The sequence below is a fragment of the Salvelinus alpinus genome, chromosome 34 (assembly GCF_045679555.1).
Source record: "Salvelinus alpinus chromosome 34, SLU_Salpinus.1, whole genome shotgun sequence".
NCBI classification, from domain to species: Eukaryota; Metazoa; Chordata; class Actinopteri; order Salmoniformes; family Salmonidae; genus Salvelinus; species Salvelinus alpinus.
In genome coordinates, this window is record NC_092119.1 from 1,212,926 (window position 1) to 1,240,320 (window position 27,395).

General features: G+C 46.5%; 1 protein-coding gene across 2 annotated transcripts; it reads left to right on the top strand.

Annotated features, from left to right (window-relative positions):
- The first annotated feature begins 8,524 nt into the window (after positions 1 to 8,524).
- On the top strand, positions 8,525 to 24,874 carry LOC139563485 (exonuclease 3'-5' domain-containing protein 2-like). Of its 2 annotated transcripts, XR_011672566.1 has the most exons (12): positions 8,525 to 8,646; positions 9,473 to 10,127; positions 10,336 to 10,464; positions 11,869 to 11,996; positions 13,818 to 13,944; positions 14,348 to 14,673; positions 17,905 to 18,011; positions 19,395 to 19,530; positions 19,700 to 19,862; positions 20,746 to 20,948; positions 22,590 to 23,302; positions 23,359 to 24,874. XR_011672566.1 is itself a non-coding variant. In XM_071382195.1 (11 exons), exons 2-11 carry the CDS (start codon positions 9,699 to 9,701, stop codon positions 22,804 to 22,806), a joined length of 1,965 nt encoding a protein of 654 aa, XP_071238296.1. In that variant the 5' UTR covers positions 8,525 to 8,646; positions 9,473 to 9,698; the 3' UTR covers positions 22,807 to 24,874. The 2 variants fall into 2 exon arrangements, 1 of the variants encoding a protein (XP_071238296.1); XM_071382195.1 differs by having other exon boundaries at positions 22,590 to 24,874.
- The last annotated feature ends 2,521 nt before the right edge of the window (positions 24,875 to 27,395 follow it).

Here is a 27,395-nt window from a genome sequence, read left to right on the forward strand (position 1 = left end):
AATGGTCCTTGTTAGTACTCGATAGCCCTTGTTAGTACTCGATAGCCTTTGTTAGTACTCATGAGTACTTGTTAGTACTCAATGGTCCTTGTTAGTACTCAATGGTCCTTGTTAGTACTCAATGGTCCTTGTTAGTACTCAATGGTCCTTGTTAGTACTCGATAGCCCTTGTTAGTACTCGATAGTACTCAATGGTCATTGTTAGTACGCAATGGTCCTTGTTAGTACTCGATAGTACTTGTTAGTACTCAATGGTCATTGTTAGTACTCAATGGTCATTGTTAGTACTCAATGGTCCTTGTTAGTACTCGATAGCCCTTGTTAGTACTCGATAGTACTCATGAGTACTTGTTAGTACTCAATGGTCATTGTTAGTACTCGATAGCCCTTGTTAGTACTCGATAGTACTCATGAGTACTTAACTACATTCAACTTCCTCTGTCTTCATTGTCATTGTTTTATTTTTCTGGTAATATTTGTTCTTTTGTATTTTAACACTTTGGACAGTGTCATCTCCTAATTTTTCTCCTTAAATTATATTTTTCAATGAAAATGATTGATTGACAGATCTCCCATTTTTATTTGCACAAGCACTGTTAGTAGTTGATAATTTGACCACAGGTCATGGCTGTGGGTAATGTATTTGACCACAGTGATGAATGATGGACCACAGGTCATGGCTGTGGGTAATGTATGGATGGGTCAGTCATAGATCTAGCTATAGTAATGGATATTCTGTGGCTCCTCTTCCACAGAGGGTTGCAAAATTCCAGTAACTTTCCCCTAAATCTCCCGGGGTGTCCAGAAATCCTGGTTGGAAAACGAAACAGGAAATGCAGGAATCCTCCTGCAGCCTTATCTGTGACAAAAGGACAGAACTGTGGTTCTGAATCCAGCGGTTTGCAGTAGAACGAGAGATTGATCTGTTTGTGTGTCACAAATGGAAACCCTATTCTATCTATACTGTAGCTATACTACCAGGGCTCTGGTTAAAAGCAGTGCACCGTATAGGGAATACAATGTCTCTCACTCTCATCTGCCACACTTTTTCTTCTTTTTTTTTATCAAGCCTGTGAATGTGATCTGTTATCTGATCAAGTTTTTAATTTTCCATTTTGTAATTATTTCATTGTTTTTATTCCAATTCTTTCCAGAACAATTTTAAGCTAAAAAGATTGAATAAATTGATGGTGGTGGAAACAACATGTTTTTGATTGTGTTATTTTATGTATTCATGAGGCCTTTCAAATCAAATGTTATTTGTCACATGCTTTTTTAATCAACGGGTGTTGAATAAAATCCAATTTTAAGCTTGATCCGAAAATGTGGTTGGAGGCTCTGTATGGCGAGTGTGACGCAATTGCGGAACCTCCGGGGGAATGCAGAGGCCAAATTGAGCTCTGTAACGCATCCATGTGCGCCTCCCAAATTTTGGAACAATGCGGAGGGCTCCATATCGCCCAGCATTGACACGATTGGTTTATTGTAAGGTGGGGGCGGGAGGTCCTGTATAAACACAAACTCACTTACTTGACAACAGCTCTGCGCTGCGTCGTAAAGCACCAGAAGTATGATTGCAGAGGCCATATCACTAAATGCTGCACGGCCAATGCAGATGGTTTGACAATGTGGCGCCTTTTAACAGTGAAATGCTTACTTACGGATCCTTTTCCAAAGATAAGGGGAACCACTACTTCAAGGTCTCAGAGCAAGTGACGTCACCGATTTGAAAGGCTATTAGCGCGCACCACCGCTAACTAGTTAGCCATTTCACATCCGTTACACAAAGATAAAAAATATTATATATATATATATTAGTTGAAGTCAGAACTTTACATACACTTAGGTTGGAGTCATTAAAACTTGTTATTCAACCACTCCACACATTTCTTGTTAACAACTATAATTTTGGCAAGTCGGTTAGGACATCTACTTTGCACATGACACAAGTAATTTTTCCAATAATTGTTTACAGACAGATTATTTCACTTATCATTCACTGTATCACAATTCCAGTGGGTCAGAAGTTTACATACACTAAGTTGACTGTGCCTTTAAACAGCTTGGAAAATTCCAGAAAATGATGTCATGGCTTTAGAACCTTCTGATAGGCTAATTGACATTATTTGAGTCAATTGGAGGTGTACCTGTGGATGTATTTCAAGGCCTACCTTCAAACTCAGTGCCTCTTTGCTTGACATCATGTGAAAATCTAAAGAAATCAGCCAAGAACTCAGAAAAAAATTGCAGATCTCCACAAGTCTGGTTCATCCTCGGGAGCAATTTCCAAACCCCTGAAGGTACCACGTTCATCTGTACAAACAATAGTACACAAGTATAAACACCATGGGACCACGCAGCCGTCATACCGCTCAGGAAGGAGACGCATTCTGTCTCCTAGAGATGAACGTACTTTGGTGCGAAAAGTGCAAATCAATCCCAGAACAACAGCAAAGGACCTTGTGAAGATGCTGGAGGAAACCGGTACAAAAGTATTTTCACAGTAAAACAAGTCGTATATCGACATAACCAGAAAGGCCGCTCAGCAAGGAAGAAGCCACTGCTCCAAAACCGCCATTAAAAAAAGCCAGACTACGGTTTGCAACTGCACATGGGGACAAATATCGTACTTTTTGGAGAAATGTCCTCTGGTATGATGAAACAAAAATAGAACTGTTTGGCCATAATGACCATCGTTATGTTTGGAGGAAAAAGGATGCTTGCATGCTTGCTCGCTTGCAAGCCGAAGAACACCATCCCAACTGTGAAGCACGGGGGTGGCAGCATCATGTTGTGTGGATGCTTTGCTGCAGGAGGGAATGGTGCACTTCACAAAATAAATGGCAACATGAGGAAGAAAATTGCGGATATATTGAAGCAACATCTCAAGACATAAGTCAGGAAGTTAAAGCTTGGTCACAAATGGTTCTTCCAAATGGACATTGACCCCAAGCATACTTCCAAAGTTGTGGCAAAATGGCTTAAGGACAACAAAGTCAAGGTATTGGAGTGGCCATCACAAAGCCCTGACCTCAATCCCATAGAAAATTTGTGGGCAGAACTGAAAAAGCGTGTGCGATCAAGGAGTTCTACAAACCTGACTCAGTTACACCAGCTCTGTCAGGAGGAATGGGCCAAAATTCACCCAACTTATTGTGGTCAGCTTGTGGAAGGCTACCTGAAACGTTTGACCCAAGTTATACAATTTAAAGGCAATGCTACCAAATACTAATTGAGTGTATGTAAACTTCTGACCCACTGGGAATGTGATGAAAGAAATAAAAGCTGAAATAAATCATTCTCTCTACTATTATTCTGACATTTCACATTCTTAAATAAAGTGGTGATCTTACATGACCTAAAACAGGGATTTTTACTGGGATTAAATGTCAGGAATTGTGAAAAACTGAGTTTAAATGTATTTGGCTAAGGTGTATGTAAACTTCCGACTGCAACTGTATATACACACACTACCGGTCAAAAGTTTTAGAACACCTACTTATTCCAGGGGTTTTTCTTTATTTTTACTATTTCTACATTGTAGAATAATAGTGAAGACATCAACACTATGAAATAACACATGGAGTCATGTAGTAACCAAAAAAGTGTTAAACAAATCAAAATATATTTCATATTTGAGATTCTTCAAAGTAGCCACCCTTTGCCTTGATGACAGATTTGCACAATCTTAGCATTCTCTCAACCAGCTTCACCTGGAATGCTTTTTCAACAGTCTTGAAGGAATTCCCACATATGCTGAGCACTTGTTCGTTGCTTTTCCTTCACTCTGCGGTCCGACTAATCCCAAACCATCTCAATTGGGTTGAAGTCGGGTGATTGTGGAGACCAGGTCATCTGATGCAGCACTCCATCACTCTCCTTCTTGGTCAAATAGCCCTTACACAGCCTGGAGGTGTGTTGGGTCATTGTCCTGTTGAAAACCAAATGATAGTCCCACTAAGCCCAAACCACATGTGATGGCGTATTGTTGCAGAATGCTGTTGTAGCCATGCTGGTTAAGTGTGTCTTGAATTCTAAATAAATCACAGACAAAGCACCCCCACACCATAACACCTCCTCCTACGTGCTGTCATGACTTTCCTGTGAGGATCAGAATGGGCAGATCAGACTGATGGGGGGAGACAGTAACCAGGTCTCTCTCTCTCCCACAGAGAATAGAGGGCGAGCTGCTGGATGGTCACCCTTCACACCCTGCTGTAAATCTCTAGTGGGGGTTAACTTTCTCTCTCTACCCTTCAGTATTGGAATCGGAATGTCTTTAAGAGAGAGACTTTTGTCAGCCAAAAACTCTTAACATCTAAAGAATGAACTTTCGAATTAACAGGATGGTGTTAAAGGCTACAGGACAAGGCATTGAAGCCACCTACAACTAAAAAAAGAAGGACATTGTGACCTCTGGTGGACAATCAGAGCCTTACACTTAATTTGTGAGAAGGCCCAACAGAACCCTTTTCACGGAGGCCTGGGTCCAACGGAGATGCATGACTAAGGAAGACATTTAACACGTAAATTATTATTTACGTACATATATTATTTCTTAACCAAACCAGCGACGGTTCGTGTGCAAGGTATATGATTAATGTGAAGACAGTCCTAGAATGTATCCACAATAAATGTCCCTTTTTCTCTATTTTCCCCACCCCCTTCTCCATCTCTGTGTAACAAGCCATCATATCATGTCAGTCCACTAGGGACTTTTGTCTCATGTAAGTGTGTATGTGTATTCTGTGTTATTATTTAGTTAGTAAATAAATAATTAAATCAATTTGTGTAGTACTGTCCTGAATGATGAGCAAAGGTTGGGGTTCTTGCAGATCCAAGAGGATTACGACTGTTCAGAATGAGACTGATATGAGGTAATGATTAATAAGTGGCTGTTATTGATATATAACATATATCATTAGAGTTTAATTCGGGAGATGGTAACTCGTTAAACAACTTCTTCTGTGGTGCCCCAAATTCCTAATGAGTTAATTGGTATGTGATTTATTAATTGTTGACTTAATTGTTACATTTTTAATTTAATTGGGTAACAATTAAACACAGTTAGTGGATTAAATATTCAGATGAATGAAAGTCAAATCACAACAATACTTTACGGTGGGAAATACACATGCAGAGATCATCCGTTCACCCACACTGCGTCTCACAAAGACACGACGGGTTGGAACCAAAAATCTACAATTTGGACTCCAGACCAAAGGACAACTTTCCACTGGTCTGATGTCCATTGCTCGGGTTTTTTGACCCAAGCAAGTCTCATCTTCTTATTGGTGTCCTTTAGTAGTGGTTTCTTTGCAGCAATTTGACCATGAAGGCCTGATTCACACAGTCTCCTCTGAACAGTTGATGTTGAGATGTGTCTGTTACTTTAATTTGGGATGCAATTTCAGTAGATGTAAATAGTCCAGGTGGCCATTTGATTAGGTGTTCATCAGTCTTATGGCTTGGGGGTAGAAGCTGTTGAGGAGCCTTTAGGACCTAGACTTGGCGCTTCAGTGCCGTGCAGTAGCAGAGAGAATAGTCTATGACTTGGGTGACTTGAGTCTTTGACCATTTTTTGGGCCTTCCTCTGACACCGCCTAATATATAGGTCCTGGATGGCAGGAACCTTGGCCCCAGTGATGTACTAGGCTGTACGCACTACCCTCTGTAGCGCCTTACGGTCGGATGCCGAGCAGTTGCCATAGCAGGCAGTAATGCAACCAGTCAGGATGCTCTCGATGATGCAGCTGATGCAGTCGTTCTTAGTCCTGTATTGATGCTTTGCCTGTTTGATAGCTCGTCAGAGGTCGTAGGGGGATTTCTTATAAGCGTCTCGCTGCTTGAAAGAGGCAGCTCTAGCCTTTAGCTCAGTACGGATGTTGCCTGTAAATCCATGGCTTCTGTTTCTTACGTATGGTCACTGTGGGGACGACGTCATCGATGCACTTATTAATGAATCTGGTGACTGACGTGGTACACTCCTCAATGTTATTGGATAAATCCTGGAACATATTCAAGTCTGTGCTATCAAACAGCAGTCCTGTAGTGGCCCCGTGTGGCTCAGTTGGTAGAACATGGCGCTTGAAACGCGAGGGTTGTGGGTTCAATTCCCACGTTGGAGCAGTAAATAAAAAAATAAAAAAAAACATATGTAAATGTTCACTACGGAAACCAAACCGGCTGCGCCATCGTGCATAAATGTATTTTGTCCCCCTACACCAAACGTGATTGTAACCGATGTGAAATGGCTAGCTAGTTAGCGGTGGTGCGCGCTAATAGCGTTTCAATCGGTGACGTCACTTGCTCTGAGACCTTAAAGTAGTGGTTCCCCTTGCTCTGCAAGAGCCGTGGCTTTTGTGGAGCGATGGGTAACGATGCTTCGTGGGTGACTGTTGTTGATGTGTGCAGAGGGTCCCTGGTTCGCGCCCGGGTCTGGGCGAGGGGACGGACTAAAGTTATACTGTTACACGATCACGACACGCAGGTTAAAATATCAAAACAAACTATGAACCAATGACATTAATTTGGGGACAGGTCGAAAAGCATTGAACATTTATGGCAATTTAGCTAGTTAGCTTGCTGTTGCTAGCTAATTTGTCCTATTTAGCTAGCTTGCTGTTGCTAGCTAATTTGTCCTGGGATATAAACATTAGGTTGTTATTTTACCTGAAATGCACAAGGTCCTCTACTCCGACAATTAATCCACACATAAAAACGGTCAACCGAATCGTTTCTAGTCATCTCGCCTCCTTCCAGGCTTTTTCATCTTTGAACTTATATGGTGATTGGCATCTAAACTTTCATAGTATTCCCACGACAACCGGCAACACAGTTCGTCTTTCAATCCCCCACGTGGGTATAACCAATGAGGAGATGGCACGTTGGTACCTGCTTCTATAAACCAATGAGGAGATTAGGTGAATGCACCAACCTGTAAGTCGCTCTGGATAAGAGCGTCTGCTAAATGACTTAAATGTAAATGTAAATGAGATGGGAGAGGCAGGACTTGCAGCGCGATCTGCGTCAGAAATAGAACTGATTTCTATTTTAGCCCTTGGCAACGCAGACGCTCGTTGACGTGCGCGAGCAGTGTGGGTGCAATATTTGAATAACATAGATTCCTACATTTATTTTGCAACGGTGTAGTCAGGGTATAAGTTGCTCTGGATAAGAGCATCTGCTAAATGACTTAAATGTTTCTTAGCTTCATCTGACCACTTCCGTATTGAGCGCATCTCTGATATTGTCTTGGAGTTTTTGCTTGTAAGCAGGAAGCAGGAGGATAGAGTTATGGTTTGATTTTGCCAAAGGGAGGGCGAGTGAGATCCTTGTATAGGCGTTTCTGTGTGTGAAGTAAAAGTGATATGGTAAAATTTATTCCAGTATCCCTGCATTAAAATCATCGGCCACGAGAAACGCTGCCTCTGGATGTGCATTGTCTTGTTTGCTTATGACCCTATACAGCTCCTTGAGGGCGGTCTTAGTGCCAGCATTTGTGGTGGTAAATAGACAGCTATGAAAAATATAGATGAAAACTTCCTTGGTAAATAGTGTGGTCTACAGCTTATCATGAGATACTCTACCTCAAGCAGACTTCCATAAGATAAGAGATCGCACACCAGTTGTTGTTTACAAAGAGACACACCCCTCCTCCCTTCGTCTTACCCGAGTCTGCCTTCCGGGCTTGACAATGAGAAAGACCAGCGAGGTATATATTATCCATGTCCTCGTTCAGCCACGACTCTGAGATACATAGAATATTACAGTTTTTCAGGTCCCGTTAATGGGATAGTCTCGAACGGAGCTCATCCAGTTTGTTCTCCAGTGACTGCACTTTCGCCAATAGACCACCAATGCCCTCTGTTCTATTTGCTCACCGACGGAGTCTCGTCAGGATACCGCCGCTTTATTTTTGAGTCCCGGTGATTAGGACCTGGTCCGGGGTAAGCAGAACGTCCCGAATTGCTGACTCCTTGAAGTAGAAATGTTGATACAAATTGAGGTTAGTGATCCCTGTTCTGATGTCCAGATGCTGTTTTCGGGTCATAGGAAATGATGGCGGAGACATTATGTACAAAAAAAAGTTTGGCGTAAGAAAACATACAAAATAGCAGAATTGATCAGGAGTACGTAAGACGGCTACTCTCCACTGCAGCACCATCTTCTATCTGACTCCGCTAGTGATTTTCATATATTGAGACAGCAACTTTACCAGGTAAAAATTCAACATCTACACTGTAATATTGGAGTAAAGACGCCATTCGATTGAACAGATGTTTTTTTCAGAAGGAGCTTTTTTCCCCAGAAGACAGAATTAATTATTAAATATGTGCATACAACACATCACAAATACTGTAACTAAATCAATCGGAAATTGCAGGGAGGTCATATTTTTTTAAACTTCCAAGTCAATCGTATCCAACGTAAGTAATTGTGTTTGATTGGATAATAAATCATAATTAATTGGTTAATTAATTGACGTATTAATTCTCCCCTCCCTGACACTGCGTAGGGGCGCCATGACAACGTCCGCCATCCATCATAATAAATAGAGCCGGAAGCAGAACGTCAACACCTAGAAATCAACCGGTGGACATATGCAGAGAGCACAGGGTTATGGTGTGGACGTGAAATGCCAAGGTAGGTAAAGGCTTGAAATAAGCATAGCACGCAGAAAGTCATGCGGGAAACAAATTGCAAATGTCACTCACGTTGTTTAACGTTACTGACGTAAGCTAACGTTAGGTAGCTAGTTGGCTAGTCAATCTAACGGTGGCTGTGCAAGCTAGCTATTGTATTAAGCTAACGTTAGCTACCACGTTAAGCTAAACTTAACTGAGGAAGGTGTGCGCTATAACAAGCTCATGCTAACTAGTGACAACCCCGGCAACATCAACAACAAACGAATTGTTATTTACATTTAGATTGTGCGCATTACTTTCGGGCTCGCTTACGCGTTCAATGAAGTACCTAGCGGTTAGACTAGTTAGCTCCTCGGCCTCGACGTGAAGCTGCATTAGCTGTTGGCTAGCTAGCTAGCCAGCCCGGTGTTTGCTTGCTAACTATAGTACCTAGTTAGCGATGTTGACTGACCCTCATCTCATTTTCAGAACACTATCTTTCTAACGGCGTCAGTCGTCCAGTGCTCGCAAACATCCTGATATCAATTAGTAATGCTTATCAGTAGCTGCTAAACATACATGTCAAACAACCTCGTTAGTACCAGCTAGTTAGCCGCGCTTGTAAACAATGGCAGTGAATTGCGCAATGCTGTCTTAGTTATCATATGCTCTGCTGTGACACTCAAACGTGCATCAAACATATATTATAACGTGGCATTGTTGGACAAGTGAAGTTATGAGTCTACTGCTTTGCCATTCTTTGATTCATCCCATGGACAATGTGTTTTCGACAGTTTGGTTCAGGTTGATATGTAATGTAACCGTTATTGCTGATTGTCTCCTAGGGGATACGGTGTCTGCCCAGAGCCTACTAACCAATAGCCTCTTCACACGGATAAAGACATCAACAAAAGATGTGCCCCAATGCTGACACTATATCCCCAAAGTCTCTATGACCAAACTTCAAATCGGACTGCAACTTGGGTGTAGGTCTACCTACCTAAGCTCATTTACAACACTTCTCAACCAACCAGCTCTAACCAAATAAGCTCTGCACCTCTGAAATCCAAGATGGCTACTAGACAAAGTGCCCTAACTGCTGCCGTGGTTACCCTGTTGGGAGCTACCTTGGGTGGCCTGTTGCTATGGCGACAGAGAGCCCTACGGACAAAGAAGCAACAGCTTCCTGCTCAGGGTCAGGTAAGGGTCAGCTCTTGTCCCTTACCTGTGGAACCAGAGCCTGTGGTTCTGGAGTGTAAGAAGCCAGTGGTGTCCCAAATCCAGTCTAAGCAGACCCAGCTATCCTCGGGTCAGAGTCTGGTCCTCCCCCTGCCTGCTGTGCTACCCCCTGTTGACCAAGCCCTGGCGGTGCAGCCGGTGATGGTAAGCTCTGAGAAGGAGTGGGCGCAGCTGTGGCCCATGCTGCAGAAGGATCTGTCAGTCTACCCCGTCCTCGGCCTGGACTGTGAATGGGTGAAGAGTCAAACTAAGGTCCTGGGTGTAAGTTTGCCCTGCATGTTTTTAAACATATCATCCCATTTGTGCTATGTTTATTTTATATCTGACGTCATCTCTCCCCCCTCTCTGTTCCCCCCCCCCCCCCCTCTCTGTTCTTCCCTCCCCTCCTCTGTTCTTCCCTCCCCTCCTCTGTTCTTCCCTCCCCTCCTCTGTTCTTCCCTCCCCTCTCTGTTCTTCCCGATGTCCCCAGGTGTCAGTGAAGGGTAAGACGTCAACAGTCTCTTTACTCCAGATGGCTTCCTACTCTGGTCTGTGTGTGTTGGTGAGGCTGCAGCAGTTCCATGGTGGCCAGCAGGACCTGCCACTTACCCTGAAAGAGGTAGGCTCATATGTGGTCCTCTGTGGCTCAGAATGGTGTTTTTAAAATGACAGTATGGTAGGTTAGATTCCCGCTGGGGCCACCAATATCAAAATGAATGTACTCACTATTAGGGCTGGGAATTGCAAGGGGACCTCACGATATGACCTCACTATACAATATTATCACCATACTGAGGGACCTCTCGATGCGATATTGGGTTTCTCACAATTCTAGATGTATTGTGATTGAATACTAGGATTTTATTATGATTTGACGGTCCACATGTATTGCTCACCATATGTCTGCTGCAGAGGGATGAGAAAACCAGTTTTGATCACTCATGGAAATAAAAATACTGAAAACAAATTGGCTATTTTAGAAGAAGATGGAGAACAAGCTATTAAGGAAAAACATTACCGTTTTGGTACAGCCAACTAATGCAAAAATTAAATGGCGGTATTGTAGTGTTTTTACATCAAAATATACATACATGCATGCATACATGCACTACATGGCCTTCAAATCACTACCGAGTTCCAAACTGCCTCTGGAAGCAACTTCAGCACAATAACTGTTCGTCGGAAGCTTCATGAAATGGGTTTCCATGGCCGAGCAGCCGCACACAAGCCTAAGATCACCATGCACAATGCCAAGCGTCAGCTGGAGTGGTGTAATAGCTCGCCGCCATTGGACTCTGGAGCAGTGGAAACACGTTCTCTGGAGTGATGAATCACGCTTCATCTGGCAGTCTAATCTGGGTTTGGCGGAGGCCAGGAGAATGTTATCTGCCCCAATGCTTACTGCCAACTAAAGTTTGGTGGAGGGGGAATAATGGTCTGGGGCTGTTTTTAATGGTCGGGCTAGGCCCCTTAGTTCCAGTGAAGGGAAATCTTTACGCTACAGCATACAATGACATTCTAGACAATTCTGTGCTTCCAACTTTGTGGCAACAGTTTCAGCATGACAATGCCCTCTTGTACAAAGCGAGGTCAATACAGAAATGGCTTGTCGAGATCGGTGTGGATGAACTTGAGTGGCCTGCACAGAGCCTGACCTTAACCCCATCGAACACCTTTGGGCTGAATTGGAACGCCTGTGAGCCAGGCCTAATCGCCCAACATCAGTGCCTGACCTCACTAATGCTCTTGTGGCTGAATGGAAGCAAGTCCCCACAGCAATGTTCCACATCTAGTGAAAAGCCTTCCCAGAAGAGTGGAGGCTGTTATAGCAGCAAAGGGGAGGAACAACTCCATATTAATGCCTGTGATTTTGGAATGCGTCGTTTGACGAGCAAGTGTCCACATACTTTTGATCATGTGGTGTATATAACTGTATAGACTTCCCCCTTCCCTACTCACTGTTGTAAGTGGCTTTTGATGGCATGTATTGTTTTTGTTCTGTATTTTTTTGTTTGTTATATAGGTCCTCAGCGACCCTCACATCCTGAAGGTGGGTGTGGGCTGCTATGAGGACGGGAAGCGTCTGACACGAGACTATGGCCTGGCGCTGGGCTGTACTGTGGATATAAGATACCTTGCACTACGACAAAGGTACCATTTACTAGTTCTGTAAAAAAAAAAATTGTCATTTCCTCTCAGAATTGACTGGCACATACAGTACGTAATGCTCTGTTTTTTTTATAGTTGATAATTTTCTGTCGCATAATACTGTCAGACTGTTTGTCAGTGGTTGTCTGAGAAAAGCGTCTTCGAGTTTTAATGTCACGTGCACAAGTACAGTGAGATGCCTTTCTTGCTAACTCTAAACCCAACAACGCAGTAGTCGATATCAATGTAGGACTAAAAATAAAAAAAATAACATAAAGGTGGACAAAAACACAGGAAATTGAAAGTAAGGTGACTATATACAGGATCAGTACCATATTAACAATGTACAGGGATACTGGAGTGATGGAGGTAGATATGTATAGGGGTAATCATACTATATACAGGGTCAGTGCCATATTAACAATGTGCAGGGATAATGGAGTGATGGAGGTAGATATGTATAGGGGTAAGGAGACTAAATACAGGGTCAGTACCATATTAACAATGTGCAGGGATACTGGAGTGATGGAGGTAGATATGTATAGTGATGGAGGTAGATATGTATAGGGGTAAGGGGACTGGGTATCTTGATATATGATAAACAGCAGCGTACAGTACATTCGGAAAGTATTCAGACCCCTTGACTTTTTCCACATTTTGTTACGTTACAGCCTTATTCTAAAATTGATTAAATAGTTTTTTCCCCCCTCAATCTACACACAATACCCCATAATGTATTAAACTGAAATATCACATTTACATAAGTATTCAGACCCTTTACTCAGTACTTTGTTGAAGCACCTTTGTCAGATTACAGCCTCGAGTCTTCTTGGGTATGATGCTACAAGCTCGGCACACCTGTATTTGGGGAGTTTCTACCATTTTTCTCTGCAGATCCTCTCAAGCTCTGTCAGGTTGGATGGGGAGCGTCGCTGCACAGCTATTTTCAGGTCTCTCCAGAGATGTTCGATCGGGTTCAAGTCCGGGCTCTGGCTGGGCCACTCGAGGACATGCCGAGACTTGACCCAAAGCCACTCCTGTGTTGTCTTGGCTGTTTGCTTAGTGTCGCTGTCTTGTTGGAAGGTGAACCTTCGCCCCAGTCTGAGGTCCTGAGTGCTCTGGAGCAAGTTTTCCTGAAGGATCTCTCTACTTTGTTCTGTTCATCTTTGCCTCGATCCTGACTAGACTCCCAGTCCCTGCTGCTGAAAAACATCCCCACAGCATGATGCTGCCACCACCATGCTTCACCTTAGGGATGGTGCCAGGTTTCCTCCAAACCTGACGCTTGGCATTCAGGCCAAAGAGTTCAATCTTGGTTTCATCAGATCACAGAATGTTGTTTCTCATGGTCTGAGAGTCCTTTAGGTGCCTTTTGGCAAACTCCAAGCCGGCTGTCATGTTCCTTTTGGAAGGATTGCCTTCTACAATGTCGAGCTAGCATCTTGGGGAGGGGGAGAGAAGAGGCACTGTCGAATCTTCACGACTGCACGTGTGTTTGGACCATTTTAAGTTTAGTGATTTTGACACCGGGGAACTTGAACCTCTCGACCTGCTCCACTGAACCCTGTCGATGTGGATGGCGGCGTGCTCACCCCTCTGTTTCCTGTAGTCCACGATCAGCTCCTTGGTCTTACTGATGTTGAGAGAGAGAGAGAGAGGTTGTTGTCCCGGCAACACACTGCCAGGTCTCTGACCTCCCTATACGCTGTCTCATCGTCGCCGGTGATCAGGCTTACCACCGTGTCGTCAGCAAACGTCATGATGGTGTTGGCGTCGTGCGTGGCCGTTGTATGTTTTCCTAGTCTGTATGTTTTTTCTGTGCAGGAAGGTAGTGTTGAATAACGGTCTGAGTCTGAAGTCTCTGGCAGCTGACCTGCTCAACGTCTCTCTGGAGAAATCCTTGGAGCTGCGCTGTAGTGACTGGGAGGCTGACCCGCTGACCCTACAACAGGTACACTACTGGTGTTAGTTTAAACAGGTTGTGACACGTTGTTAGAACGTCTACATTACTGGTGTTAGTTTAAACAGGATGTGACACGTTGTTAGAACGTCTACACTACTGGTGTTAGTTTATACAGGATGTGACATTTCGTTAGAACGTCTACATTACTGGTGTTAGTTTAAACAGGATGTGACACGTTGTTACTGTGCATGTTGAAGATCAGCTTTGCAGTTGGACTGTACAAATGAACCGATCTACAAATCAACCTACATCCCAAATATCTTCTCATTGATCTGATCAATATTAGACATTCTGTGCCCTTTTACTTCCTCAAACTGATCCCCTCAAACATGCAGAGATTATTATCTTCTCATTAACGCCACAACCTCTCTCTCTCTCCCCTGACCTTCAGATGACCTACGCAGCCCGGGATGCACAGGTATCCATCGCCCTCTTCTTCCGCCTGCTCGGCCTCCACTCAAACACCACGCCCTCACCTGACTCTGGGAGTGGCTACTCCCAGCTGGCCAATTGCTGCCAGGGCCTGGTGGACACACCCTTCAGGGGGCGTGGTGGAGGAGAGTGTGAGGATGGAGGGAAAAGCGTGGATGGAGAGAGGAGGAGGAGGAGGAAGCTCCAGCAGTCTGTTTTTGAAAGCCCAGAGTCTGAGGACCAGCAAGTTCCAGACCCCAGGAGGAACAACAAGAGAAAACCGCTGGGGGTGGGCTACTCTGCCAGGTGTGTAGGGGGGGTGGACTGCTCTGTACAGGTGGGCTAGTCTGTACAGGTGGGTAGGGGGGGTGGACTGCTCTGTACAGGTGGGCTACTCTGCCAGGTGGGTAGGGGGGGTAGGCTAGTCTGTACAGGTGGGTAGGGGGGGTGGGCTACTCTGTAGGGGGGAACTAGTCTGTGTAGGGGTGGTGGGCTAGTCTGTACAGGTGGGTAGGGGGGGTGGACTAGTCTGTACAGGTGGGTAGGGGGGGGTGGACTACTCTGTAGGGGGGAACTAGTCTGTGTAGGGGTGGTGGGCTAGTCTGCCAGGTCTGTAGGGGTAGGTGGGCTAGTCTGTACAGGTGGGTAGGGGGGGTGGACTAGTCTGTAGGGGGTGTGGACTAGTCTGCCAGGTCGGTGGGGGGGGGCGCTAGTCTGTACAGGTGTTGCAGATATTTTTGAAACGACAGTTGGCAGTGTTCTTATTTTCATTGCCATTGTCTCACTTTCATAGTAAAGATGAATTCTCCTATTTATAAACCTGTTGAAAATCTGTGGCCCGGTTGCACTAGTTAATTGTAAAAAAAAAACAAAAAAAAAACAACAAGTTGATCTTAAACGCTAAGTCGACTTTGTTCAGAAATTATATTTTTTGCACCAACCCAAAATAAGACGAGTCGTAGCTAGGTCCTGCGTAAGCGATGCACATTCTGGAGATGTGACGCGTCACAATGATGGTTGCTATGCGGTGACAGTTGCTAGACTGTTGCTGTTCTCAACCGGGTTGCCATGGCTGCGGTTTACTTTTAGCAGGTGAAAATGTATTGTGAGTTTTTGGGGAACAAGTATAGTTTTAGGACCCAACTGGTGCAACCTAATCCTAGGTGTAACCGATGTGAAATGGCTAGCTAGTTAGCGGTGGTGCCTAACCCAACCTACCCCTAGGTGTAACCGATGTGAAATGGCTAGCTAGTTAGCGGTGGTGCCTAACCCAACCTACCCCAGGTGTAACCGATGTGAAATGGCTAGCTAGTTAGCGGTGGTGCCTAACCCAACCTACCCCTAGGTGTAACCGATGTGAAATGGCTAGCTAGTTAGCGGTGGTGCCTAACCCAACCTACCCCAGGTGTAACCGATGTGAAATGGCTAGCTAGTTAGCGGTGGTGCCTAACCCAACCTACCCCAGGTGTAACCGATGTGAAATGGCTAGCTAGTTAGCGGTGGTGCCTAACCCAACCTACCCCAGGTGTAACCGATGTGAAATGGCTAGCTAGTTAGCGGTGGTGCCTAACCCAACCTACCCCTAGGTGTAACCGATGTGAAATGGCTAGCTAGTTAGCGGTGGTGCCTAACCCAACCTACCCCAGGTGTAACCGATGTGAAATGGCTAGCTAGTTAGCGGTGGTGCCTAACCCAACCTACCCCTAGGTGTAACCGATGTGAAATGGCTAGCTAGTTAGCGGTGGTGCCTAACCCAACCTACCCCAGGTGTAACCGATGTGAAATGGCTAGCTAGTTAGCGGTGGTGCCTAACCCAACCTACCCCTAGGTGTAACCGATGTGAAATGGCTAGCTAGTTAGCGGTGGTGCCTAACCCAACCTACCCCAGGTGTAACCGATGTGAAATGGCTAGCTAGTTAGCGGTGGTGCCTAACCCAACCTACCCCAGGTGTAACCGATGTGAAATGGCTAGCTAGTTAGCGGTGGTGCCTAACCCAACCTACCCCAGGTGTAACCGATGTGAAATGGCTAGCTAGTTAGCGGTGGTGCCTAACCCAACCTACCCCTAGGTGTAACCGATGTGAAATGGCTAGCTAGTTAGCGGTGGTGCCTAACCCAACCTACCCCAGGTGTAACCGATGTGAAATGGCTAGCTAGTTAGCGGTGGTGCCTAACCCAACCTACCCCTAGGTGTAACCGATGTGAAATGGCTAGCTAGTTAGCGGTGGTGCCTAACCCAACCTACCCCAGGTGTAACCGATGTGAAATGGCTAGCTAGTTAGCGGTGGTGCCTAACCCAACCTACCCCTAGGTGTAACCGATGTGAAATGGCTAGCTAGTTAGCGGTGGTGCCTAACCCAACCTACCCCAGGTGTAACCGATGTGAAATGGCTAGCTAGTTAGCGGTGGTGCCTAACCCAACCTACCCCAGGTGTAACCGATGTGAAATGGCTAGCTAGTTAGCGGTGGTGCCTAACCCAACCTACCCCAGGTGTAACCGATGTGAAATGGCTAGCTAGTTAGCGGTGGTGCCTAACCCAACCTACCCCAGGTGTAACCGATGTGAAATGGCTAGCTAGTTAGCGGTGGTGCCTAACCCAACCTACCCCTAGGTGTAACCGATGTGAAATGGCTAGCTAGTTAGCGGTGGTGCCTAACCCAACCTACCCCCAGGTGTAACCGATGTGAAATGGCTAGCTAGTTAGCGGTGGTGCCTAACCCAACCTACCCCTAGGTGTAACCGATGTGAAATGGCTAGCTAGTTAGCGGTGGTGCGCGCTAATAGTGTTTCAATCGGTGACGTCACTCGCTTTGAGACCTTGAAGTAGTGGTTCCCCCTTGCTCTGCAAGGGCCGCGGCTTTTGTGGAGCGATGGGTAACGATGCTTCGTGGGTGACTGTTGTTGTGTGCAGAGGGTCCCTGGTTCGCGCCCGGGTCGGGGCGAGGGGACGGACTAAAGTTAAACTGTTACATAGGCAGCAGTTGCAGGTTTTGCTTGGTATTGGACTTTTCCTCGCCACGTTAGGGCAGCTCTGTATCCAGTGTATTGACTGACCAGGATCCTCCATCACTGTTTATCCTCGCCACGTTAGGGCAGCTCTGTATCCAGTGTAGTGACTGACCAGGATCCTCCATCACTGTTTATCCTCTCCACGTTAGGGCAGCTCTGTATCCAGTGTAGTGACTGACCAGGATCCTCCACTGTTTATCCTCGCCACGTTAGGGCAGCTCTGTATACAGTGTAGTGACTGACCAGGATCCTCCACTGTTTATCCTCGCCACGTTAGGGCAGCTCTGTATCCAGTGTAGTGACTGACCAGGATCCTCCACTGTTTATCCTCGCCACGTTAGGGCAGCTCTGTATCCAGTGTAGTGACTGACCAGGATCCTCCATCACTGTTTATCCTCTCCACGTTAGGGCAGCTCTGTATCCAGTGTAGTGACTGACCAGGATCCTCCACTGTTTATCCTCGCCACGTTAGGGCAGCTCTGTATCCAGTGTAGAGACTGACCAGGATCCTCCATCACTGTTTACAGGAAGTCCCCTCTTTATGACAACTGCTTCCTCCATGCCCCAGATGGACAACCCCTCTGTACCTGTGACAAGAAGAAGGCCAAGTGGTACCTGGATAAAGGAATAGGAGGTACACCATACAGCACTGCCAGGTCCTAAACCCGCCAAGTATACAGCACTGCCAGGTCCTAAACCCACCAAGTATACAGCACTGCCTGGCCCTAAACCCGCCAAGTATACAGCACTGCCAGGCCCTAAACCCATCAAGTATACAGCACTGCCAGGTCCTAAACCCACCAAGTGTACAGCACTGCCAGGCCCTAAACCCACCAAGTATACAGCACTGCCAGGCCCTAAACCCACCAAGTATACAGCACTGCCTGGCCCTAAACCCACCAAGTGTACAGCACTGCCTGGCCCTAAACCCACCAAGTGTACAGCACTGCCTGGCCCTAAACCCACCAAGTATACAGCACTGCCTGGCCCTAAACCCACCAAGTATACAGCACTGCCAGGCCCTAAACCCACCAAGTGTACAGCACTGCCTGGCCCTAAACCCGCCAAGTATACAGCACTGCCTGGCCCTAAACCCACCAAGTATACAGCACTGCCTGGCCCTAAACCCACCAAGTATACAGCACTGCCTGGCCCTAAACCCACCAAGTATACAGCACTGCCAGGCCCTAAACCCACCAAGTATACAGCACTGCCAGGCCCTAAACCCACCAAGTATACAGCACTGCCAGGCCCTAAACCCACCAAGTATACAGCACTGCCAGGCCCTAAACCCACCAAGTATACAGCACTGCCAGGCCCTAAACCCACCAAGTATACAGCACTGCCAGGCCCTAAACCCGCCAAGTATACAGCACTGCCAGGCCCTAAACCCGCCAAGTATACAGCACTGCCTGGCCCTAAACCTACCAAGTATACAGCACTGCCAGGACATAAACCCACCAAGTATACAGCACTGCCTGGCCCTAAACCCACCAAGTGTACAGCACTGCCTGGCCCTAAACCCACCAAGTGTACTGCACTGCCTGGCCCTAAACCCACCAAGTGTACAGCACTGCCAGGCCCTAAACCCACCAAGTGTACAGCACTGCCTGGCCCTAAACCCACCAAGTGTACAGCACTGCCTGGCCCTAAACCCACCAAGTGTACAGCACTGCCTGGCCCTAAACCCACCAAGTATACAGCACTGCCAGGCCCTAAACCCGCCAAGTATTCTTATATGAATGAACATTTAATTGGAATACATTGTTGGTTTCATACTGTTAAATGTGTTTCAAAAATATGCTTTTTTACAAAACCCTAGTTCACTTGATTTTTGAAGTTGACACTAAATTCCTTCCTCTCTCCCATCTCTCCTCTCTCCCCTCTCTACTCTCTCTCTCATCTCTACTCTCTCTCTACTCTCTCTACTCTCATATCTCTACTCTCATATCTCTACTCTCCCATCTCTACTCTCCCATCTCTACTCTCCCATCTCATCTCTACTCTCCCTCTCCAGTGCTGCAGAGTGAAGATCCGTTCATCGTGCGTCTCTTGTTTGAGCCGTCGGGACGTCCAGAGTCCCAGCAGGACTACTACCTGACTGCCAAGGAGAACCTGTGTGTGGTGTGTGGCAAGAACGACTCTTATATCAGGTGAGGAGAACCTGTGTGTGGCAAGAACGACTCTTATATCAGGTGAGGAGAACCTGTGTGTGGCACTAACCTAAACATTTGTTTTTATTAACATTGTTTTTATTGCCAAACACTTTGCTACAGTGTGTGCACTAATGAATACACCCCTGTTATTCATCATCCCCTACAGGAAGAACATCGTTCCTCATGAGTACAGACGTCACTTTCCCACGGAGATGAAAGACCACAACTCCCATGACATCTTGCTGCTGTGTACTTCCTGTCACGCTGCCTCCAATGTCCACGATGGCTTCCTGAAGCAGCAGCTGGCTGATGAACACGCTGCCCCCCAGGTAGGGGCCGGGAGGTTGTGTTTGGGGGGGGGCAGGGATAGGGGGGTAGGGGCCGGGGAGGTGGTGTTTAGGGGGGTAGGGGCCGGGGAGGTGGTGTTTAGGGGGGTAGGGGCCGGGGAGGTGGTGTTTAGGGGGGTAGGGGCCGGGGAGGTGGTGTTTAGGGGGGTAGGGGCCGGGGAGGTGGTGTTTAGGGGGGTAGGGGCCGGGGAGGTGGTGTTTAGGGGGGTAGGGGCCGGGGAGGTGGTGTTTAGGGGGGTAGGGGCCGGGGAGGTGGTGTTTAGGGGGGTAGGGGCCGGGGAGGTGGTGTTTAGGGGGGTAGGGGCCGGGGAGGTGGTGTTTAGGGGGGTAGGGGCCGGGGAGGTGGTGTTTAGGGGGGTAGGGGCCGGGGGAGGTGGTGTTTAGGGGGGTAGGGGCCGGGGGAGGTGGTGTTTAGGGGGGTAGGGGCCGGGGGAGGTGGTGTTTAGGGGGGTAGGGGCCGGGGGAGGTGGTGTTTAGGGGGGTAGGGGCCGGGGGAGGTGGTGTTTAGGGGGGTAGGGGCCGGGGAGGTGGTGTTTAGGGGGGTAGGGGCCGGGGAGGTGGTGTTTAGGGGGGTAGGGGCCGGGGAGGTGGTGTTTAGGGGGGTAGGGGCCGGGGAGGTGGTGTTTAGGGGGGTAGGGGCCGGGGGAGGTGGTTTTTGGGGGGGGGGGGGGGGGTCTTAAACATATTGCTCACCATATGTTTGATGCCTAGGGAGTCATGAGTTTTGATCAGCCATGAAATTAAAGTGCTGAGAACATGTTGGCTCACCATTTTCTTTTTTAAACGGATGTATATATTTTAATACTCTGACTTGGTCAAATTAAAATTGCTCTACTCAACTGTGTGGATTAATTTCTACCCCGAGGGTTGTGAGGAGGGCGTGCGGCTCCTGGAGGACTCTGACCGCAGGAAGGTTCGTTCTGCAGCCCGTGCCCTCCTGACTGCGGGGGAGGGGCTCCCTGGGACCCGGAGAGACGAGCTGCAGGAAGTCATCAGGAGTTTCTTCAACGACCCCGACGGGGAGCTGACGACAGACACTCTGCAGAGTGCTGCTGGACTGGAGACACGGTGAGACCGAGGGGGTAGACTGGAGGTAGATATCACCACTCACTGCAGAGACCTACAGGCCTGGAGAGACCGAGAGGGAGAGGGAGGGGGTAGACTGGAGGTAGATATCACCACTCACTGCAGAGGGCTACAGGCCTGGAGACACGGAGAGGGAGAGGGAGGGGGTAGACTGGAGGTAGATATCACCACTCACTGCAGAGACCTACAGGCCTGGAGACACGGAGAGGGAGGGGGTAGACTGGAGGTAGGTATCACCACTCACTGCAGAGGGCTACAGGCCTGGAGACACGGAGAGGGAGAGGGAGGGGGTAGACTGGAGGTAGATATCACCACTCACTGCAGAGGGCTACAGGCCTGGAGACACGGAGAGGGAGAGGGAGGGGGTAGACTGGAGGTAGATATCACCACTCACTGCAGAGGGCTACAGGCCTGGAGACACAGAGAGACCGAGAGGGAGGGGGTAGACTGGAGGTAGATATCACCACTCACTGCAGAGGGCTACAGGCCTGGAGACACGGAGAGGGAGAGGGAGGGGGTAGACTGGAGGTAGATATCACCACTCACTGCAGAGACCTACAGGCCTGGAGACACGGTGAGACCGAGAGGGAGAGGGAGGGGGTAGACTGGAGGTAGATATCACCACTCACTGCAGAGACCTACAGACCTGGAGACACGGAGAGACCGAGAGGGAGAGGGAGGGGGTAGACTGGAGGTAGATATCACCACTCACTGCAGAGACCTACAGGCCTGGAGACACGGAGAGACCGAGAGGGAGAGGGAGGGGGTAGACTGGAGGTAGATATCACCACTCACTGCAGAGACCTACAGGCCTGGAGACACGGTGAGACCGAGAGGGAGAGGGAGGGGGTAGACTGGAGGTAGATATCACCACTCACTGCAGAGGGCTACAGGCCTGGAGACACAGAGAGACCGAGAGGGAGGGGGTAGACTGTAGGTAGATATCACCACTCACTGCAGAGGGCTACAGGCCTGGAGACACGGTGAGACCGAGAGGGAGAGGGAGGGGGTAGACTGGAGGTAGATATCACCACTCACTGCAGAGACCTACAGGCCTGGAGACACGGTGAGACCGAGAGGGAGAGGGAGGGGGTAGACTGGAGGTAGATATCACCACTCACTGCAGAGACCTACAGACCTGGAGACACGGAGAGACCGAGAGGGAGAGGGAGGGGGTAGACTGGAGGTAGATATCACCACTCACTGCAGAGACCTACAGGCCTGGAGACACGGTGAGACCGAGAGGGAGAGGGAGGGGGTAGACTGGAGGTAGATATCACCACTCACTGCAGAGACCTACAGACCTGGAGACACGGTGAGACCGAGACGGAGGGGGAGACTGGAGACACGGAGAGACGGAGAGGCAGGGGGTAGACTGGAGGTAGATATCACCACTCACTGCAGAGGGCTACAGGCCTGGAGACGGTGAGAGAGGTTGAGGAGCTATCAATGCCAAGGTTGTAGGTTCAATTCCCACGGATCACGTGCACATACTCTAAATGTACTGTCACGTTGGATAACAGTCTGTGGCATATATTATAAACTATGAATTTTTATGATTGTTTATAAAAAATGAAATGTGTGGCCACTGAAGTCCTCTCTTCACCCCTGTCCCCCTCTCAGGATCTTCAATGAGAGTTACGTTCCCCACGGGCTGAAGGTGGTGCAGGCGCACGCCAAGCAGGGTCTGAAGGGGTTAATGGGCCTGGAACGCCACTGGAGGCAGCACTTCCTGTCTACCATGACACCGCGCTACCTCCCTCCTCTCTGGTCGGTCAGCCACAATCACAGCAAGTTCCTACGCAAATACGGCGAGGATCTCCTCATCCAGCTCAACTGAACTACAGTCTGCTTTTTTAACCTGAAAGGCCCAGGCAGTTTGGCATGACAAGGAGTCTAATGAAATGGATTGGTACCCAGGCTCCATCTCTCTCTCGTTCTCTCTCGCTCTATTTGTCCATCAGCTTCTCTGGATCACCGTTTTAGTAGTTAAAACAGAAGCTACATTATCGACACTGGAGCCCAGAGAGCTGACTGACTACGGTGTCTGACGGAAGTCTCACCTACGGCTGTGACGAGGCAGTCTGTCACCCTGTTCCTATATGGTGGCATACATGTTGAGTGTCAGACATAGAGACTTGGATAGACTTATGGATCGAGCAGGCTTTTATGGACCTCGCTTGAACTCAAAACGTCCCATAGAGGCCCTCCAATGAACTGGAGCCAGAGACTAGCAGAGACCATTGGCTGAAATGGTACCCCTCTTCTTTATAAAGGGCAGTACTTTAGACCAGGGCCCACAGGGGTGTACCATGTAGTGTCTAGAGTCATTTCAGGTACGACCTAGCTGGAGCCTGAGGAGATGGACTAGATCGCCTTGGTTCTGACAGAGGTACGACCTAGCTGGAGCCTGAGGAGATGGACTAGATCGCCTTGGTTCTGACAGGTAAAATAAGTCCAGTATGAAGAACACCATCCTGGTCCAATGCTGCAGGATTCATGATGAAATTATATTGCATATGGACACTTTTTTTTAACCAACACTGTGGTTTGGTTTCCCAGACAGATTGACTTGTCCTGGTCTTAAACAACCATTTAAATGGAGATTCTCTCCAGGACTAGATTTAATCTGGAACCAGGAAACCAGCCCTATGTATAATCAATATATAAAAAATTTGAAATGTGGTTTTCACCAATTTCAGAAAATCATGTATTTTAGACTACACTGAAACCTGCTCTTAATTGTCATTAAAATATAAATAATAATTTCCCCCTGCAGGTTTTCAGCCCTAATGATCATTCCTATGCAGTTGTGTATGTGCAGAAGTCAACGGTTTGCTTTGCGAAAGGTAACTGTAATTCGACGACACGTTTTTGAGGTTCCCATCGTTGTTTATCTTCAACAGATCAGACATTATGATATGACCACCGGCCATTGGATGTGTCGCAAATGACACTACTTTTGAACAGAACCCATAAGGCAGTGCGTTTTTTATATATATATATATAGTGATTTAAGGTTCCATTTCAGTCACCGCCATTCTCAGGTTCAGTAGGACAATGTCGAGCGTAGAGAACAGTTGGCTTGGCGACGTGACATCACTTCCTCCTGTACTGTCTGGATGCATCCCATATTGCACCCTATTCTCTACATGGTGCACTACTTTACATCAGAGCCCTTTTGGGTAGTGCACTACATGGGATACATCCCATATTGCACATTATTCTCTACATGGTGCACTACTTTACATAAGAGCCCTTTTGGGTAGTGCACTACATGGGGTACATCCCATATTGCACATTATTCTCTACATGGTGCACTACTTTACATCAGAGCCCTTTTGGGTAGTGCACTACATGGGATACATCCCAATGGCACCCTATTCCCTATGTTGGTCATGGATGTGTTCTGTCTGTCTCTCTAATCAGGACACCTCATGTCACATGTTTTAGTGTGACTCTTCCCCTCGTTAGAAGAGACTAAAATCAGGACATCTTCATTCCTCTACAACAGTTCCATTCCAACCCCCCCCCCCCTAATCGTTTCACATTGAGATAAGGACCAGCTTGTATGTATAGGTAGCCTGAGAGTGATTAGATTCATTGGTTAGTAAAGAATGATGGCCTTCACGTACAGAGCGGCTAACCTGTTAACGCGTGCAGAGCGGCTAACCTGTTAACGCGTGCAGAGCGGCTAACCTGTTAACGCGTGCAGAGCGGCTAACCTGTTTGCAAAGCAGAGATTTTCATGTTCTTGAGCATGACAATTGCGTTTTTGTTTAAATTGAGAATTGTTTAACTTAAAGAAACCAGCAGCTTTTTCTTTTATTTACATTTGTCCAGATGTAACCCCCATAGAAGCTGTTCTGTTTCCCTAATATTGTAAAATAAAAGATCACATTTGTCTACTTGTGAGGCTGGTTTTGATTATTCAGAGTGGATGGATTGTAGCATTGTCGTGAAATTCTTTAATCTCTCTGGTATCATTGGGACGCTAGCGTCCCACCTCGACAACAGCCAGTAAAATTACAGGGCGCCAAATTCAAACAGAAATCCCATAATTAAAATTCCTCAAACACATAAGTATTATACACCATTTTAAAGATAAACTTCTTGTTAATCCAACCACAGTGTCCGATTTCAAAAAGGATTTACGGCGAAAGCACACCATGCGGTTATGTTAAAACAGCGCCTAACCACAAAACACCATACAGACATTTTCCAGCCAAGGAGAGGTCTCACAAGTCAGAAATATCGATTTAAATTAATCACTTACCTTTGATCTTCATCTCGTGGCACTCCCAGGACTCCATGTTACACAAATGTCCGTTGAGGTTGGTCGATTTTCAACTCATCGCCTATTGAAAACACTGTAGGATATGGATCTGTTTGCACTTCCTACGGCTTCCACTAGATGTCAACAGTCTGTAGAACGTTGAATGAAGCTTCTACTGTGATGTGGAGCCGGATGGGAGCTGTTTGAGTCAGTGGTCTGGCAGAGAGCCAGGTCCTGGTCACACGCATTCCACATGATATCGACTTGCGTTCCATTACTTCTATAGACACAAAGGAATTCTCCGGTTGGAACGTTATTGAATATTTATGATAACAACATCCTAAAGATTGATTCTATACTTAGTTTGACAAGTTTATTCGACCTGTAATATAACTTTTTGAAGTTTTCGTCCGACGTTCGCCTGGACCTGCACGAGCGTTTGGATATGTGTACTAAACGCGCTAACAAAAGTAGCTACTTGGTCATAAATGATGGACATTATCGAACAAAACGAAAATTTCTTGTGGGAGTCCTGGGAGTGCGTTCCGACGAAGATCAGCAAAGGTAAGTGAAGATTTATAATGCTTTTTATGAGTTTTGTTGACTGCACAATTTGGCGGGTAACTGTATGGCTTCCTTTTGTGGCTGAACGCTGTTCTCAGATTATTGAATATTGTGCTTTTGCCGTAAAGCTTTTTGAAATCTGACACAGCGGTTGCATTAACTTCTTATGGCTGCAATCCCGTTAACGGGATGATATGACAACAGCCAGTGAAAGTGCAGGGCGCCAAATTCAAATAGAAATCTCATAATTAAAATTCCTCAAACATACATGTATCTTATACCATTTTAAAGGTATTCTTGTTGTTAATCCAACCACAGTGTCCGATTTCAAATAGGCTTTTCAGCGAAAGCACCACACGATTATGTTAGGTCACCGCAAAATCACAGAAAAACACAGCTATTTTTCCAGCCAAAGACAGGAGTCACAAAAAGCAGAAATAGAGATAAAATGAATCACTAACCTTTGATCTTCATCAGATGACACTAATAGGACTTCATGTTACACAATACATATGTTTTGTTCGATTAAGTTCATATTTATATCCAAAAATCTCAGTTTACATTGGCGCCATGTTCAGAAATGCCTCAAATATCCGGAGAAATTGCAGAGAGCCACATCAAATAACAGAAATACTCATCATAAACTTTGATGAAAGATACATGTTTTACATAGAATTAAAGACACACTTGTTCTTAAAATCAATCCTCAGGTTGTTTTTGTCATAAATAATCAATAATATTTCAACCGGACAATAGCTTCGTCAATAGAAAAGGAGAAACAAGAAAGGCGCTCTCCCGATCACGCGCTGGACTCATGTCTGGAAATGTCCACTGTCCACTCATTGAAAGTGCTATATCTCCCTCGTTTTTCAGAGTAAAAGCCTGAAACAATGGCTAAAGACTGGCCACGTGTAGGAGAAGCCATAGAGATCGTGAACTGGGTTCTAAGTCTTTGTATGGTGGATAGGCTTTCAATGGAAAAACATCCTTTCAAAATAATAGTACTTCCTGGATGGATTTTCCTCAGGTTTTTGCCTGCCATATCAGTTCTGTTATACTCACAGACATTATTTTAACAGTTTTGGAAACTTTTTAGTGTTCTCTATCCAAATATACCAATTATATGCATATCCTAGCTTCTGGGCCTGAGTAGCAGGCAGTTTAATTTGGGCACGCTTTTCATCCAAAATTCTAAATGCTGCCCCCTACCCTAGTGAAGTTAAGTGAGAGAGACTTTGTTATTTCTTCAAACAATTAATCTTGATTTGATTTTTAAGAATTGCAATAATGAAGCTGATAAACGACCACCCATCATTGATCGTTTGATAACCCAACCTTACAGAAGGAATCATGGGTCTTTTTCTATATAGCTGACACTAAAAATGCTTAGTCATGGCTGATTCCACCCCTTCCCTGCAGCTTGGTGCGTCACAAGCTATCTTGTGAGTTTCGTGTTTCTCAGACGCCAAGATGATTAGAAACAACGAGGGGTTTGTTTTACTCCTCCAGGCTATCTCTAGCTCGGGTCCCGAACACCAACTCATTCTATGGAATGCAGGCTGTAGGTTTAATCACCAAATCAATTGCTA